At 39.3% G+C, this 18,481-nt stretch overlaps 1 protein-coding gene across 7 annotated transcripts in view; it reads left to right on the forward strand.

The window, feature by feature from the left end:
* The window catches only part of CPED1 (cadherin like and PC-esterase domain containing 1), a 160,549-nt gene that overhangs the window by 11,959 nt on the left and 130,109 nt on the right, over positions 1-18,481 (forward strand). For all 7 annotated transcript variants that reach the window (XM_061640093.1, XM_061640095.1, XM_061640096.1 and 4 more), the window contains one exon: positions 10,205-10,382. In XM_061640093.1, coding sequence (XP_061496077.1) covers positions 10,205-10,382 — 178 coding nt within the window. The remainder of the gene's footprint in view (positions 1-10,204; positions 10,383-18,481) is intronic.

Below are 18,481 nucleotides of genomic sequence, written 5' to 3' on the forward strand. Positions count from 1 at the left end.
AGAAGGTGAAAGGAACATTAGATGTTGATGGCCACCAGATCAGGGCTGTTGCTCAGTGGTAGACCATCTGGTTTGCATGTAGAAGGTCCCAGGTTCATTCTCCAGCATATCCAAGTAGGGCTGGGAAATTCCTGAATGGGACTCAGGAGAGCTGCTGATAGTCAGTGCAACAATACTGAGATGGACCAATGGTCTGACTTGGTATAAGCAGCTTCCTATGCTTCTATCTCAGTATGACAAAGATACAAATGCTGCTAATATTTTAACATGAATTCACTGCCTACACCACAGACCTTATCCATTTTTTTTTGGTAAAAAATGAGGTGCCGATACTCATGTCTTGATAAAAGTACCATGGGTGCCAGCACAAAATGGCTGGCATGAGCAGCAAAAAAAGAGAGTCACCAGTAGTCCATACTGGTGAGTATTGTCACCAAAAAAGCCCCGGATTCTATACAGAACACAATCTTGAAACAATTGCTGGAATTTGAACTTGGGTCTCCCAGACTGAACCTTGAGTTTTTATCTAGTAGACATTCCGGCTAAACTGAATACTTAGCAATATGTTTAGTCTAGTTCTGTGTGCTAGACATCTCATTGGTATTTGGGATCATTTCGAAAAACCAAGGATCCTGAATTTCAAAGGGAAAGGTAAGTTTCCACTAAAGAAGCCAACTTCTTCATTGTCCAGTAAGAACATATTTATTCTATTACTGCTACATGTGTGTTTTGATGATAGGAAATATTAATGGCTAAAAGTTAAATGGACCTCGTTTTATATTTTGTTTCTGTAACTGAGGAAAGATTTCAAAACACCTGCATTTAAATCAAGTGTTTATGAAGAAAATGTTTGGGTCAAAGAATTCAGTACAAAAGCTTTCTGTCTAGACACTTTGGAAATGAAGGGCTGGATGATCTATTGAGCTGTTTCCCAAAACTGACTTGTGCAATGTTTTTTTTCCCCTGAAACTATTTTTAACCATTATCAGTGCCTGTGAAGGAAAATAACTGCTTAGATTGGCTATATTCCAGTAATCTCATTTTATTTCTAAGTATATATTGTCAAAATGTTATTGGCTAATTAAAAGCAAAAATATGAAAAGGCCATCAATTCTACTGGGTCTTTAATGGTGATAGGCCTGACTACGACGTCTATGATCCTAGAGTTCTTCCTGAGGCAAATGGTGTTTGCTTGTTTGTTAATGATGTATTTATATGCTAGTAATTTTGTTCTCCTTCAGAGAAAACATTTATGTCATCCTCATGGAAGGACGTTTCCATTACAAACATGTCCATTTAACCCAGGGAGGATGAATCTTTGACCCACCAGATGTTGTTGAATTCATAACTCCCATCAGCCTCAGCCAGCATGGCCAATAGTCAGGGCTGATGGGAGATGTAGTTGTCTTGGTAGTTGTACTACCCCCGGAAGTTTATGTTGGGGGTGGCGGCCCGGGAGAGGGCATTGTTTGTGAGCAGCCCCTAAGTTGTGGAATTTGCTCCCCACAGACGTGTGTCTTGAACCTTCCTTATACAGCTTTTATTGTATGCTGAACCCTGGCCTTTAGCACACGCACATGCACATACACACACAGGACCTTCTCTAGCTGTGAATGATGTTTGTTTCAAAGTGTTTTAAATATTGTATTTTATATTGTGTGACCCACCCTGGGACCTTTTGGTGAAGGGTGTGTAATAAATGTAACAATAATAATCAGGGCTGTAACAGTAACAGTACTCACAGGTACTGAGTACCGGCTCCTCTTTTTTTGCTGCCTGTGGCAACCATTTTGTGCTGGCACCCATGACACTTTAATCAAGGTATGAGTACCATTCCAGCACCTCATTTTTAACAAACAAAAAAGGACTAATAGTAATTATAATAGTCCGGCAACATCTAGAAGGCCACAGTTTCAACATTCCTGATTTAACTTCTTGATTAGTCCTGTCTGTGGGCAGGAGTTTAAAGTGTTCCCAATCACATAATTGGGGAAGTAAAACTGACAGAATTGTGTTTCTGTGAAGCTGTTTCCACTGGAAGGCCTGAAGAAACAGAGACAACACATGGCAGATTCTGAAGAGCTCCAAGCACGGTGGATGCTGAACAGTTAAAAGTTTTGAAAGTTGAGTGTCCTCAAGCCAAAGAGCCATGGCTCAGTGTAGGAGTGACATTGGGTCTCTGGGCTTACTTTTTATTTTCTACAGCTCAAAAGCCAGTCCAGATCAAAAGGTTTAGCAATAGTCAGCTCAGCTTAGAAGTTTCCAGGGAAAAGGAATTCCACAGATGTGGGCCAGTCATTAAAATTATTTCACTGTGTTCCTTTGCTGAATGTCCTTACCTGGCACACAGATGGTAAACTCAGGCAGGCATGCTTCCGTGAACGTCCAGATTCCTTTGGGACATAGCATAGAACATGACTCATAGGTATGTTAGGCTCTAGTGGCATAGAGCTTAATATATAAAAAACATGGTTTGCTGCCAGATTCTGCTAAAAGTGGGATATGGCTTAAAATTTACTTTCAGTTAAAGTGAAATAGCATTGTAAAACACCCGATTAACAAAAATCTGCAGTTTTTCATAAAATCCATTGCACATTCATTTCTATTTATCAAGGAAATGATTTACTGCTTTGCACATTATAATAATGGGTATTCTGTATTCTTACAATATCTTTATCCTCACAATATTTCAATCCTTCTGAGCCAAACCACCATCCATAATGTCATTGAAGCCCATTATAGCATTTCTGCCAAGACAAATATGGTATTCTCCAATGTACATACATTCTCTAATACAACTTTGCAAGGGTACCTTTTGTGAACAAATGATTATACACATGTGTCCCTTGAGATCTCAGGGTTAATCTGTGTGACACAAAAGATATGTGAGAATGCATCTTTACTCTTTTTAAACTTTTGCAACTAGCAGGGGAAGGGGTGTAATCTGGTCAGGACCTTGGTACAAGGAATGGGGACCTGTCCCCTTGCACTGTTCCTTCCAATGAAACCCTCCAAGCTGGCATTTGCTCTTTTAAGAAAAACATGTCAGCTCTGCCTGATATAAATTGGGGCCTCTTGCAAAAGCTTAAAGAGACTGGTGATGCATTCAGTTGTATCCTTTGCCACATCTAGTTTGGCTGTCAGCTACCGCCTTCAAGTCTACTCTTTTTGTTAAAACAACAATGGAGTAACCGTATACAGTGTAAAGGTTGCAAAACCCAAGATGCAGTGTAATTGTGTGAAATATACATCAGCCTAAATGTCTAGGGCTTTGGGATGAATTCCAATTAAATGCTGGATTTTCCATGGAAATTCACCGTTTGCAAACAAATCCTCATTTCTTCTTCCCTTCCCTTACTTAAAATAGATTTTCTCCAGTGCATTTTTGCACAAGCCCAATAAAAATCTGCTCCTTCGATTATATTCAGAACAAAATACGGAGCCAGACAGAAAGCAATAGGAGGATTTAATAGCCCTTAAAGATGAGCCAGGAATAAGGGTAAGGAAATACAGGAAGATATAAGCAGAAAGGCTTAAAAGGGTGATCTAGAAGAAGGGGTGTTTGGAGGTAAAATAGCACTTAGAGCATGTACACACTGTGTGGTAATTTTTATTCAGTGTTTGATGCAAGCACCTTTTTTCGCGGTGCTGTACACACAGCATCATCCCCATGTTGTCCCTCTCCCACGCTGTTTGTCAATTGAAAGTACATTCTGCTGGAACAGTTATAATCCATTTTGTGCCGAGAATGCACTTCTCAAGCACTTGCTGCATACATGTGTGCAGAGAGAGTGCTTTCTGTGGTCACCTCCTACTGGGGCATATCTGCTGACATTGCAGGGCTGTGTCACTCCCCCTCATCATGTTTAATTTGCCTATGAATGAAATAGGCAAAATAGGAAGCAGTATAGTAACTTAGCCATCTCTGAATATTTATATATTATTGTGCGTTTGGGGGGCTGAGATGGATAATTCCTATGAGTCCCCTTCCAGCATCTGATTTGGAATCCTGTGCCTGGGGTGAGAAACCTGCTCTGCTGGTCAGATGAGTTTCTTTGTTAAGCTAATAGAGTGGCCAGGTGGGTTAATGGGTCTATCAGGTGCCCATCAACTGGTGAATGGGCCAGGGAGTTCCTTTCATCATTGAAACTCTTCAGGAGAGCCTTCCCCCTCCTTCTGGGGTCAAGGAGAGGCTTGTGTTTTCAGTGTGTCAGAGAAAGGCTGGAACTGGAGGCAGGCAGGGAGACTGGCTCTCTGCACCATAGCTTTAGGATGCCTCCTGTAACCCTGATGGAAAAGCTGGATATTGGACTGCTGATGCCTTGAACCCCTCCATCCTAAGCTCAGGTTGGAATGTGTGTAAATAAATAAACCATATTTCATAAAGACACCACAGTCTCCGCTGACCTTCTTCCCAAGGAAACCAAACCCAGGATGAGCGCAGGGACCCCTAGAAATCTCACCACTTGGAAATTGGGGTGGTGTGCAACAATATATTCCTGTATATCAGTATATCAACATGCCAGTTTCCAGCCTCTCTCTTTCGAAAGACTGTGAAAAATAATTTTTTTAACAGGTCTGTGGAAATACTAAATAAAGGAAGGGGAGTTTGAAAACACATCCTGCTATGTGTACAGACAACATGGATAGTAGCTCCCGCTTTAGATGACATTATCTTGCAAAGGTGTGTACAATTGTATATCACCATGTACAAAAGCACACTGTGACAAAACCGCCCCCTGTGTGCAGTGGTGGCTGGTGCCCATTGGGACTGGTGGGGCAGAAGGCAGGGATCCCAAATAGTAGGTGGAGCCAGAGCCAATGACAGGCAGCGCCAACTCATTATAGTTTTGTTTCCATCCTGCCTACTGCTGAATTCTACAAGGGTAACGCTAACTGTGGGAGGAGGAAGCTGACCACCGTGCCCTCCCCTCCAACTGGTTATAAGTAAGAAGGCTGGCAGATGAGAGCAGACTGAAGTGGATGAGGCAGTGCCCCACTAGCCCCAATGACCCAGCCTCCACTGCCTGTGTGTTTCAAAGGGTACATGTGTACATAGCCTTAATCTCTCAATATTGGACAAACAGGTTATAAATTCACTAAATTCACTCAGTGAGCTTCATGGCTGTGTGGGGATTCGAACCCTGGTCTCCCAGGTCATAATCCAACACTGACCTGGAGGAGGGGCAGGTAGGATAGGAGGAGGGGGAGGAGAGGGGTGGGTGGGCACTGGGAAGAGGGGAAGCCCCTTTCCTTTCCAAAAGGAAAACACTGTGAACAGTATCATTGCTTTTCAGGGTTTCCCCCATCTTTTTATTCTACAGCAGACACATGTAGCCTCCCACCCAAATTTAAACCAAAGCTGTCCCTGGCCACATCCACACCAGGTCTTTATTTCACTTTGGACAGCCATGGCTTCTCTGAAAGAATCCTGGGAAGTGTAGTTAGTGAAGGGTGCTGAGGAGACGCCCTGTTTCCCTCACAGACCTTCAATCAGAGTGGCTGACTGTTAAACCACTCTGGCCACTGGAGCTCTGTCAGTGGAACAGGAGTCTCCTCTCAGCACCCTTCACAAACTACACTTCCCAGGATTCTTTCAGAGAAGCCATGACTGTCTCACATGAAATCAAAGTCTGTGTTGGTGTGGCCCCCTGATTAGCCAAGTGAAGCAGCTGTGAGTCTGGCGTTTAGAATACTGACAGTTGGTTCTTACTGAGCATGTATGACACTATCATTCAGGTTCAATGCAAAATTTCTTAAATGAATTAAAAATCAGGCAGGCGTTTTTAAACTTTTAAACAGCAGAAGATGAAGGTCAGAGTATGGGGCAAGGTCAGTAATAGGATTCCAGGTACTCTGTGAACATGACTGATTTTTTAATGAATTTCAACAGATTATGAGAACTCTAACAGAAAAAAGTCCAAAGGGCTCTGGAGTTTTTTTCTCTCTTTTTAGACTTTTAACTCTCTATTCTCTCTGACTGTTTTGTGTATCGCCATGAAAATTTAGAGGGTTGTTAAGCAAGTGTTTCTGAGTTCAACTATAGGTTTTGTTTTGAAATGAGCTTATGGGACGCATCAGAACTGGCATGGGGTTATTTTCAATTTAACATTGCAGAATGTGAAAAATTCATGCTGGCTATGGTATACAGCCACTCTCGTTGCTGTATAATATGACCTGTGTAGGCAGAGGATGAATTACAAGATTGTGTAACATAACACCTGTGAACTGATCATTTCCTACTTATTCCTGGTACTTTTGCTTATGAACACAGCACAGTTGGTGACTGGAATATTTCAAATCTTCTTACTTTACAAAGTTGTTCAACATATTTCATAAAATGTGAACAGAGTATTTTAACAGGTATCAACTGTACTGATTGCAGCCAGGGAAAGATGATGTTCTATATTAAAAACAGAGAAGAGCTAGTCATTCATCAAAGATCCTAACACAGTTATGTGTCTTCCCCCCCCCCCCAGCAAACAATCTTATACTTGAGCCAAGGGTAACATAAAACTACTTCCTGTGACTGGGGAAAAGGTTATCGTAACCATCATTTTATAGATGGCTACCAGGCCTGTGAACAACTGGAAGAATTTTGAATGACACTTGTTTACAGTGAAACATCTGCCTTTCCTCCTTTTAGCCAACACCCAAAGACCCATAATTACTTGTTTGCATCATGCCTCCTGTAAACACTTGAACACACCAGTTTAGCCAATATGACACTTGTCTAGCCACCTTTTAACTTTCTAGATTTTTATGGTGGCTGTCCAAATGATTTGTATACATGAGCAAAATTCCAAATAAAAGCTTCTGAACTGTAACATTTCTGCCCAAGTGGGAACTTTCAACATATTTCATTATGAGATTCATCAAGAGGTTACCAGATAGTCTTGCCATTGTCTTTATGCATGTACTAGTAATATATAGATAAAGGAGGTTATAATATTATGAACCGGGGGCTGCCTTTAAAGACTACTCAGAAATTTCAGAATATAGCAGTCAGATCATTGCTATTTGAAATATATTTCACCGGTGTTAAAACTTCCCAAGTTCTTTCTGGACACCATTGAAAGTGCTGGCTTTGACCTATAAAGTTCTATATAGACTGGGAGGACTTCCGGGAAGGGTGACTTCGCTTGTGCCTGCTTTTGGGACGGGCTCCCGCCTCAAAAGAAGCTTATTCAGATATAAATCAGTCAGAACATTTTTTTTTTTGACTGATGAAATTTCTCCCGGGCAGGGAGAAACGTAGAGATCAACCTCAAAGCCTGTTTTTGTTGGGAGGACTGGATTTCATTAATTTATGAGATAAGGTCCAGCCAACAATGCCGGACGGACTTTCTAACAAGTCTATCTGCTTAAGCGATACGTTTATCTTTTCTTCAAAGAGAGAACGGACTAACAGGCAAGCACCCTTCTTTCTATTATTTTTTTTACTTGGTTTAAATTGTTGCAGCAAAAGGAGATTTGTCAGATTGATCGGCTTTGGACAACTTCTGGGTGAGATATAGCTCTTCTCTGTTATTCATGAAATTAACAGCTTATCTCTGTTTCTGTCGCAAAAAGCTGTCCTGGAAGTGCATTCTAAAGATAATAAACAGAAGAGGGATTTCTATTCCTGATTTCTATTCCGAGGAATATTATATTGTCTGGGACTATTCTTTTTTTGGTCTATTTTATTTTGACGAATCTGCTTCTTCACGACGCCACTAACTGTTTTGATGCTGGGAACTAAATTTGTTTTGCATTCTTGCACAAGAGAGATAAGGCAGGTTGCTCTGTTTATACTGTGATGTCATCAAGCCTGGAATATTAACCCAATTTTGCTGAAATAAGAAGTGGTTCTTCTTTATTTTTGTTTTGCTTTGTTTTCGTGGTTTTAAAAATGGCAATCAAGAAAGTGGCTGAGAATCTGGAAGTAATTATGTTTCAGAAAATAATGGATGAGATTGAGATAACGAAACAAACCCTGCGACAGGGTAGTAAGGAGCTGAAAATTGAACTGAGCAAAATGACACAGGAGTTTAAAGAAATAGGGGACCCTGTGAGAGAGGAGAATGAGATCAGAGATGAGAAAAGAAAAAATAAAGGGAAGATACAAGCCCTGGAGATTGGAACAAATGTGGAATTGGAAAAAGATCTGGAGTTTATGGATTTTAGAAATAAAATCTACTGTTTGGAATTTAACGTTATCTCTGAAGAAATTAATGAAGATATTAGAGATAAAGTTATCAATGGCTTGGATAATCTTCTGGACTGGAATGATGTGATGGAGCTTGATATAGAGAAAATCTATGGAATTAACTGCAGCCATGTGACAATGGAAAAACTCTTAAGAGATGAGCCAGTGCATTTTGTAAAAAAGAAGAACACAGATATGACTTTACAACAGTATTTCAGCAACTTATTCAGAATGGATGGCAAGAAAATATTTGGGATAGAGGAAATTCCCATCAGACTCTTATTATATGACTATGGCTACAACAGCAAGATTATTATGGAATACTGATAATGGAAGATTGGACACTGAAATTACTGGATTTAACAGGACTATTGAAGATGGAAGATGGAACTAATAGGGATAATGGAATAATGGCTATTGAAATTATTGGACCTAACAGATTCTGATGAGATGGATTAATCGAAATGTTTATTTGGACTATGGTTATGACAATAAGATTATTATTATTATTAACGAGATGGATTAATTGACATGTTTATTTGGAGAAAAATTGATAGATATATTTCTTAAAGAATTGAAACCTCTCTTTGACTTTTTGTGGAAAGAATAAAGTAATGTTTATGAGATTTGATGATTAATTAAGATAACTACTGGAGGAAAGTGATTTTATAATATGATTTAAGAGACAGGATTGTTATATATTGTAGACCTATAACTGATTTGATATGTGACAAATGGGAAGTCAACATTTTATTTTATTTTATTTTTTTGTTTAATCATTTTTGTTTTGTTTTGTTTTTTGTCTTTGAATGTTTTATGATTTTGTTTTCTATGTTTTATGAAAATTTGAATAAAAATTATTGTAAAAAAAAAAAAAAGTTCTATATAGACTGGGACCAGTGTATATAAAGGATTGCCTGGTCTCATGTGCACTCTGATCTTTCTGCACCCCTTTGGTCCAACCAAAGTTAGGACCTTTTCTGTGGTGACACCCCAGTTATGAAATATTATCTCCATATATACTTGTATGACACCTATTTTACTTGTCTTTTGGGCACCAATAGATTTCCTCCCAATGCAAATAGTAGCTTCAGAAGAGTTTGTGTGTGTTAGGATTCCAGTTGAGGAGGAAAGGATTAAATTCCCTCTTCACACCTGCTCTGATTCCATCATTGGCCCACTCACCGCTAATGCAGTTTTCGTTTGTAAAAACTGCATATTGAATGCAAATAAATATGTATTAAATGTCATATGTGGTGTGGCTCTAAAGCAGTGTTCATTCAAACACCTGCTTAAGGCCAATACATCCACCAACCCCGCCCATGAGAACTACATTGTTCATTTCTATCTTTGCAAGTCCCAGATTGGCTGTTTGGTTGGTTGGTTGCTCATTACACATGGTTTGCTTGACATTTGTTATATCACAAAATGAACATGGAATTTTATGTGTCACTACAAACTTCATTACTGTGGATTGAACAGTGTGAAGAATCCCAGATCCTGTTTGAAGAGACCTATTCTAATCATGTATTTTAAACAAACAAAACCTATATGCACCATCCCCTAAATGTGAGTTTGCCCTGAGAACTATCTGGAACACTTATACTCCATGTTCCTTGTAGTACTTCTGGGGTAAATGCAGTTCTGAAACTATTAAGTTGAGGTTGATTCAGACAACCAGCTAACAATTCATGTGGCAATTATCTTATTATGTGGAAGATTTCTTTCCATTAATGGCTGCTACACTCCTAGGAAGTAAAAAGACTGTCTCATAGTGTGTCAGCATGTAATCAAGTAATCAAATGCCATATTATTACTATTATTATTATTTATTAAATTTATATCCTGCCCTTTCTTCCAATAGGAGAAATTACTATGTGATTGTTGTGATTCTTGCATGAATATGGTATTCTGAAACCGCTCTATGGATACTATTTTCTATGTAATAGCATCTTATGGTCCTTTGCATTGCCTTATAAAACTCATGGATACCTTTCTTCTTGTTTCTTGTTTTAGACTGAGGACTCCATTTTAAAATTCTTTAGAAGCCAGGCAAGAGTAGTAATACTGTACGTCCCCTCTTCTGGCAGTAAACAAGACCTTCAGTTATATCAGCACATCCTTACACAACACAGTTATACAGTTACAGTCCTTGAAGACAGGAAACTGAGCGGATATGAGATCCCCAATCCAGGTGAGAAGACTCGGCATAAGAGTAATATTTTTCCAATTGTAACATGATCGGATCACTGGGTTGGGGTTTTATATAATGACCACACATTCCAGTATTTATAATTCAGTTGGTTTCGCAATTGAAACAGATTGTGGCCTCGGTTTATTAAAATATAATTGTTATTTTATTTGTAATCTAGCCATTTTTCTTCATCTCTCAGCCACAGAGCAGGGCAAAAAGCAGTTTAAAATTTGCATACATACTAAAATATTTACATTTCAAATTAACAATGCCTGGTCATTTTGCCCCCTGTGACTCTGTGACACAGTACAGATGAAACAAGAAACCATGGTTCCTGACTGTGTGAACAAGATGTGGTGAGCCTTGGGCTTGTGTGCTCCTATTCCCCCCTCTTCCCCTTTTGTGCCTGGGAGGAAGAGATTGCAAGCTTTTACTTCCAGTCTTCAACAAACTACACTTTCCTGTGACATCCGAATTTGAGAAATCATGGTTTCAGATCCTGGTTTATTCTCCATAGTTTAAGCAAACTACAGTTCTCCACAATAGGACATCATAGGAAATTATGTCTAGTTTAAAATTGAAAGCTGATTGTTAAAACCATAGTGACTGGGTGCTTCTCCAGGCTGGTCGGTTTTTGTTTGTTTGTTTGTTTTGCAGGTGTATTCTGCAACATGCCATTTTTGTTGTGACTAAGCCCTTCTGATACCCCACTGGATCAAATGCACAGTGAAGTCAGTGCCCAGTTTTTCTCAAAATGATCTAAAGCATATGTGGGGCATATTATTATTATTATTATTATTATTATTATTATTAGTTGCTTTTCTTCACAGAAGTGAACCCAATGTGACTTACAATCAATAAAAAGATTAAAACCACTATAAAAAACTAAAATAATGAAAAGTAAAAAACACATAAGTATAAAAGGTGGTGGAGCAGCCCACCCCCTAAAAGGGGCTACAACATCAAACCCTCCAAAAACCCACCAAAATTAAAAGCCAAATACCTGGGAGAAATGTTTTTGTCGGGCACCTAAAGATAGATAATGATGCTGCCAGGTGTGCCTCACTAGGGAGAGGTTCCATAAATGGGGGGCCACCACTGAGAAGGCTATTCGTGTGTCACTACCCTCTGGACCTCCCTCAGAGGGGGCACTCAAAGAAGAGCCTCAGATGCTGAATGCAGGGTCAGGGTTGCTTCATATGGAAAGAGGTGTTTCTTGATGTATTGGGATCATGAGCTATATAAGGCTTTATAGGTCAAAACCAGTGCTTTGAATTGAGCCCAGAAACTAATTGGTAGCCAGTGCAGTTGTGCCAGAATTGGTGTTGTATGCTCAGACCATCTTACCCTGGTGAGCAATCTGGCTTCTGAATTCTGCACCAGCTGCAGTTTCTGAACTGTCTTCAAAGGCAGCCCCACACATAATGCATTGCAATAATCTCACCTAGAGGTTACCAGGGCATAGACTACAGAAGTCAAACAACAATAAGAAGTTAATTAAAATACATTTAAAACAAAAGCATAGCATATACCATAACAAGTAGCAGCAGTGAAATATTTAGAATTCAAGAGTCAACCAAGCCAAATGCCAGATGAAAGAAAAATATTTTAATTTGGCATCTAGAGGCCATGATGGAAGCAGCCAATCTGATCTCCTGGGCCAGGAAGTTTCAAAGCTTTGATACCACAATAGAGAAGGCCCTCCCCTGCATTCCCACCAATCATACCTTGATGCTGATGGGACATGGAGCAGCACACACATTCACATTAATCTGAGTGGATGCCCAGGATTACATAAATGTATGAATGATGTTCCAACTGGAAGCAGTGTCAACCTGTCTGCTTTTTAGCTATGGCCGATTCTTGCAAAGAAGAGAATGCTCTTTTCTTTAAAGGTTTGTAACCTATTACACTGATGAACTGTGTGGTGCATCAGTACAGGTGATGTTTATTCATGTTTTGAAATCAGCAATAGTAATTTTTTACATTTTTCCTCACCCAAAAAAGGAATTTAAATGCTTTCTTTCAACATCCATACTTGCAATGTTTTCCATATGACATATGAAAATTATGTGGAAAACATCAAACATATGACATGTTAATGCAAATTATTATTGTTGTTGTTGTTGTTGTTATTTTACTACTGCTGATTCCAGAATTACGCATAAGTTTTTCAAATAAATTTAAGAACTTGCTTACATACCAAACTGATGATCTTTTCTAAAGCAGATGGAAAATTATCTTTTTTCTTACTAGGAAATAGCATTTCTGTGTGTTTTTGCAAGCATAATACTTGACATACTAGTTTCTAAAAACATATATTTCAAGTTGTGTCATATTATTTTCCTAGCAGAACTGTTCTAATGTATAAAAATGTGCTCCTTGGAGGCAGTATTTAAAAGAGTGTGGCATTATATAATGAAACATAGGAACTGAAAACGCTAGGGTAAGGAGACAAGAATCACTTCTCCTTGTCTGATGTAATTTAGAATCCTTATCTGGTGTTTTTTCTACTTACTTCCAGGTTTCAAAAATCTGTCTCATTCATGTTTCTCCTAGAGTTGAGGAATATTTTAAGAATTTTTGAAAAGCTGGCTCTGATGTGAATCCATAGACCAGGCTGAAACCATGTATAGAAAAAAACCATGAAACTTTTCTCCTTTTACCTCTATTCCTTGAATTCTTATTAGTTCTGAGACAAGTAATATTAATATGTAAAGTCCATGTATAACAGTCCATGTCTTAATCCTAAAGTCCACTTCTTTGTTTGAACCACTCATGGGGCTGAGCGTAGTCTGGAGACCATGGTTTGCTAGTAGAGCTTATGCTTTACACACAGATGGATCCCAGCTCAGTTTGTAGCATCTCCTGTTAAAAGGGCCAGGTAGCAGAGTAGACCTATGCCTGAGATCTTGGATTGCTGCTAATGCTAGTCAGTGTGCAGTAATGGACTAAACAGGGAAGTGATCTGACCTTTGATAAAATAGCTTGCTATGTTCCTAGTATATTCATGTAAGGCTAGAATCTCCAAAGTGGCACTCCCTTGCTGACCACTGAGGCCCCTGGTCCCTCTGGTTCCCCCCCCCCATTTTTTTAAAAAAATATACTTTTTTTTTTTACTTTGAATGGAGCTTGTCTGGCTAGAAAAAGAAGTGCAGACCTTTAGCTACCCAGGACTCTTCCTCCCTTCACCATGCCTCTCAGCTCTGCATGCCCCCTCCCCAGACACATTATTCATAGGAAAGGAAAATGAAGAAAGTGTGGCAGCTGGAGGCCAGTGCTTTCTCTTGCAGCTTCTTGGAAGAAGAAAACAGAAAGGGACACTGCCACTGCATAGTTTGCTTGGTGGATGGGGGAGCAGTCAGGTATTTTGCCTCTTTTGGGGGGGTGTTTTCCCAGAGGTTTTATTTAGTATGTTTTGTCTGCTCTTTGATTGGTTGTTTTCTGAGACACATTTTGTTTGTTGTTGTTTGGTTCTCTCAGATTTGTGTGTGTGTGTCTGTGGAAGGGGTTGCCTGCTTTTTGTTTTTTATGTATTTTATTATTTTGGGGGGTTGCCTGTTTTGCTTTTATTTTGTTTGTTTTCGCATGTATGAGTAGGTGTTTTGCCAGTTTTTTGCGGAAATGTATGTTTTTGAGCATCACCAGTTTTTCATCTGTGAAAATGGTATTTTGTCATATGCACAACTGTTTCTTAACTGTCCAAATGTGTCCCCAGGCTCCAAAAAACTTGGAAATCCCTGAATGTAAGGCTTACATTGTAAGCAGTGTAACACAAGTAATATAGCAACTTACTATATTTCCATGCTCTTGAGATTGGGGAAGGTTATGATTCATGAACACGCTTTGAAGTGTGCAAGTGAATAAGCAACTCCTGTGTATAAAGACAGTAGTCCAAAGTAGCAACTGAATACCACCTTAAAATGTGTTGAGGGTAAATAAGCATATAGGAATGGGTGTACCAATTGATGTGTCACTCAGCACATTACAAAAGATGGTGTTACACTGGTATTAGAAGAATGCTACAATTGTGTTACATATCCTATAGGACTGGGCAGTTAGTAAATGAGATTCTCAAATTTCAGGTGAACACCCACTGATACATGTGCTGCTCTTGCTTGTAAACATACACCATATCTCTGTATCTTATTGCTCTTATTACAATCCTATGTAAAGAGAATATGTCATCCAAATATAGTCTTCCTCTTCTTTCTTTCTATAAATTCCTATGTAGCTTTTGGCACAACAGTCCTATGCAGCTGCTGAGGATGATGCATGATTAGCCTGGGGTGGGGGATCACAAAATTATAATGGGATGCAAACCAAACATGCATCAGTGAAGTGATTGCTTTGTAAAACAATCCAGCTGACATTCTGAGCTACAGTTACCAAGAAACTTGTTACAGTTACCAAGAAATTTTTCTTACTATCTGATTATTTTTACACCAATTTAATTAGCGGGGATTGGACCTCTTGCTGTGGTCTGGTTTTCCAAAAACATTTTAGGAAAGACATAGATGGATTTCAGAAGATTCAGAGAAGATAAACACAGATGACAGAAGGGTATAAAATACAGAACATATTAGGAAATGTTAAAAGCACTGATGGTGTCAGCCTGGAAAATGTACTTGTTAACAATGCGCACAATGGATCTTTGGCCACTAAGGAGAGGAAAATACAGAGTAATCCACTGCCAAGCATGTATATAAACCACTGAAATCAAATTGTAAGAACTAAGAGGGCAGCTTTCAATATGCAAAAAGTTGGGCTGTAGAACAAGTTTTCTGGTGGAATTGCTGGATCTTCTTTATGAAGGATACCTGAAAAAAGTCTGTAAAACTGATCTAGAGGGAATGCTGTCACAATGGAGGAAAACTGGCACTGTCCTGTCTATCTCCTGTTCTTATAAAGCCCAGTTTCCCAGGTTACTTTTTGAGATGGTAACATTACTACAAGAAGATATTTATCATATCAATTTTGTATGGATAATATAAGTGTACCCTTACTCAGAAAAAGTTTATACTTTCTGACAGAGCAACCCCTACTTTCCAAAGGGCTTCTCTCTTTGATATTAGTAAACACCCAATCTTGCCATGGTGAAGATGCATTCATGTGCAATTTTTACCTTATGCAACTCATGCATTGAATGAACCTTTGCCTATCTAGTGCCCTCCAAATGTTTTGGACTACAACTCCCATCAGCCCCAGTCACCTAAAACATCTGGAGGGCACCAAGCTGGCAAAGGCTGCGGACTGCAGTAAATTCACATCATGGGCCTGTTTACACAGTCAACCAAACCAAATGATAAAGCTTTCCTTGGATTGTGCCACTTCATGCTGAAGATGTTCACACAGAAATCTTATGCACATGTAAAAAGTAGAGGCTGACTTTCTTGTAGCTGCCAGGTATGTATGTAATCTTTTGCATGTGTAAAATTTACATGTGATGGAGGATAAGTTCAACTTCCAGTAGCAGCAAGGTATGTATCTAATCTAATCTATGCTTGTAGAATTCAAGCTGTACATACATACATGTGGACTTTCGTAAAAAATAAGTAAATAAATAGCAAACAGAAATAAAAGTACCAGATGCCCTGAGGAAACATGCTAGTGTGTTCTGTAAACGTCTGGTTGCTATTTTCAATTATAATTGAAGGACCCACCTTTCTAAGCAACTGATTTTATTTTTTTAAAAATAGGACACTGAACATTTTGTTCTTCTCATGGCTGGGGGGTAAAGGAAACATCATGAATAGAGAGGTCACAAGGAGCTCAGCTTTTATAAACAAGAAAGTCTGAGAAATTTAAAGTGAACTGAACTCAAGTTCCAGCGGTATAAACAAACCTACAGAGTTAAGGTTAAATAAACATGACTAGGGATCCACTGATTCTAGTTCAAGCACAAATGTTCTTGTTCCATTAATAAATCCATCTAGAACAACCACTACAGAAATATATTAATAACAAAGTTGGGCATAAAAACATTGTGGAGTAAATTGCTTAAAATGTTCCATATCATTCTTGCCTTATTTTTTCTTAAACAGCAAATGAAAGCAAATAACATAGTACAAGGAACATTCACTTCTTAATTCAAAGCATATGTTGCATACATAATTTTTTTCTTTGGAAAGCAAAATATACATTTCAATTGCATCCTTTAGTCCCATATTTCAGCAATATAAGTCTATAAATAAAAGTTGTAGAATTATAATAACATTTTCTTAAAAGTTTAACATTACTTCTATATTTAGTGTAGACTGAGATTCAGTTTTTCGGTTTACAATGAACACTTTCTGAAGAAAGGGGCTAGCAAGCTTTATTTCCAAAATGAATAATGTTGTAGGGAACTGTTAGAACACTGAGCACTTCATAAAGATGCACAATAGGAGTTTCTTTGAAATTAGCTTCCAGTCTTAAATTACAAAATTATGGTCTCAACCTCTCCCTCCCACCAAAATATCAGGGCTTCTTTCATTTTGTATTCACTATAACAGGTTCTCTGTAGTCCACAATTCCTTGTAAGTATAGAAGAGTCTCAGACTTTGGCAACTGGTCACAAAAATGCAGCATCCCGAGAATCTGAGCTTTCATTTTTAGAAAAAGCAACTTTCTGGTTCTTATGGATGTGAATATAGTGTTGAAAGTGAGCAAACTGGGGATGCCTTGGTAATCCAATAGGTTCTGCTGACAATGTTAATGTTATAGTTCCACTGGTTTAGACAATTTTTCTGAGCAGGCATTTTGGTCAATTCTATCTAATTTACTTTTTGTTGGCTGGGGTGGGTGGCTCTTATGGAAACAAACTTGGCACAAATTCTGGATACAGTATACAAATTGTGGTGCAAGCCTGCTGAAGGTTTAAAAATAGAGAATCACACCCAAAGGCACATCCCACTGAAGGCAATGGATAGCATCCACATTTGGATGTGCATTTTTGGACGTGCTAAACCGTTGCCTGGCCGCGATAATGGACTGGATGGGAGCTAACAGACTGAAGCTCAATCCAGACAAGACTGAGACGCTGCTGGTGAGTGCCTTCTCTGCCCAGATGGTGGATGTTCATCCTGTTCTTGATGGGGTTACACTCCCCTTGAAGGAACAGGTTCGTAGCTTGGGAGTTCTTTTCGATCCTTCCTTGTCTCTTGAGGTCCGGGTGGCCTCGGTGGCACGGAATGCTTTTTACCATCTTCAATTGGTAGCCCAGCTACGTCCCTATCTGGACGGCGATGACCTCGCCTCAGTTGTTCATGCTCTGGTAACTTCTAGATCGGACTACTGCAATGCGCTCTACGTTGGGCTGCCCTTGAAGACTGTTCGGAAACTACAGCTAGTCCAGAATGCAGCGGCCAGATTGCTGACGCGTACCAGAAGGTCCGCTCACATAACACCTGTTCTGGCCCGACTGCACTGGCTTCCTATTTGTTTCCGGGCTAGATTCAAAGTGCTGGTTTTGACCTATAAAGCCCTACACGGCATGGGACCGCAATACCTGGTGGAACGCCTCTCCCAATATGAACCTACCCGTACACTGCGCTCAACATCTAAGGCCCTCCTCCGAGTGCCATCCCATCGAGAAGCTCAGAGGGTGGTGACCAGAACCAGGGCCTTTTCAGTGGTGGCCCCCGAACTGTGGAACAGTCTCCCCGATGAGGTTCGCCTGGCGCCGACGTTACTATCTTTTCGGCGACAGGTGAAACCCTTTTTATACTCCCAGGCATTTTAAAGTGTATTTTAACTGTATTTCACTATTATTTTGCATTTTGGATGTTGTTTGGTTCTTTTTTGTTTGTTTGTTTTTGGTTTTTGATTTATTGTATTTATTGTATTTTTACACTGCGCTTGTTTTATATTTTATGTACACCGCCCAGAGAGCCTTCGGGCTTAGGGCGGTATATAAATTAAATTAAATAAAAATAAATAAATAAATAAATTTTGATACACATTATGATGTGTATCAGACTACCTTCCACAATTACTACAAACAAGAATTCATAGGGCAGCAAAGCAGAAAACTCTAGAAATAACGGGGTAGAATTTGCACATTTCCAACAGGAGCTATACCCGCTTGCTCAGTAGGACCTCCAGGAACTAGTGATATG

This window comes from Rhineura floridana, chromosome 8 (genome assembly GCF_030035675.1).
Source record: "Rhineura floridana isolate rRhiFlo1 chromosome 8, rRhiFlo1.hap2, whole genome shotgun sequence".
In the NCBI taxonomy this organism is placed as follows: Eukaryota; Metazoa; Chordata; class Lepidosauria; order Squamata; family Rhineuridae; genus Rhineura; species Rhineura floridana.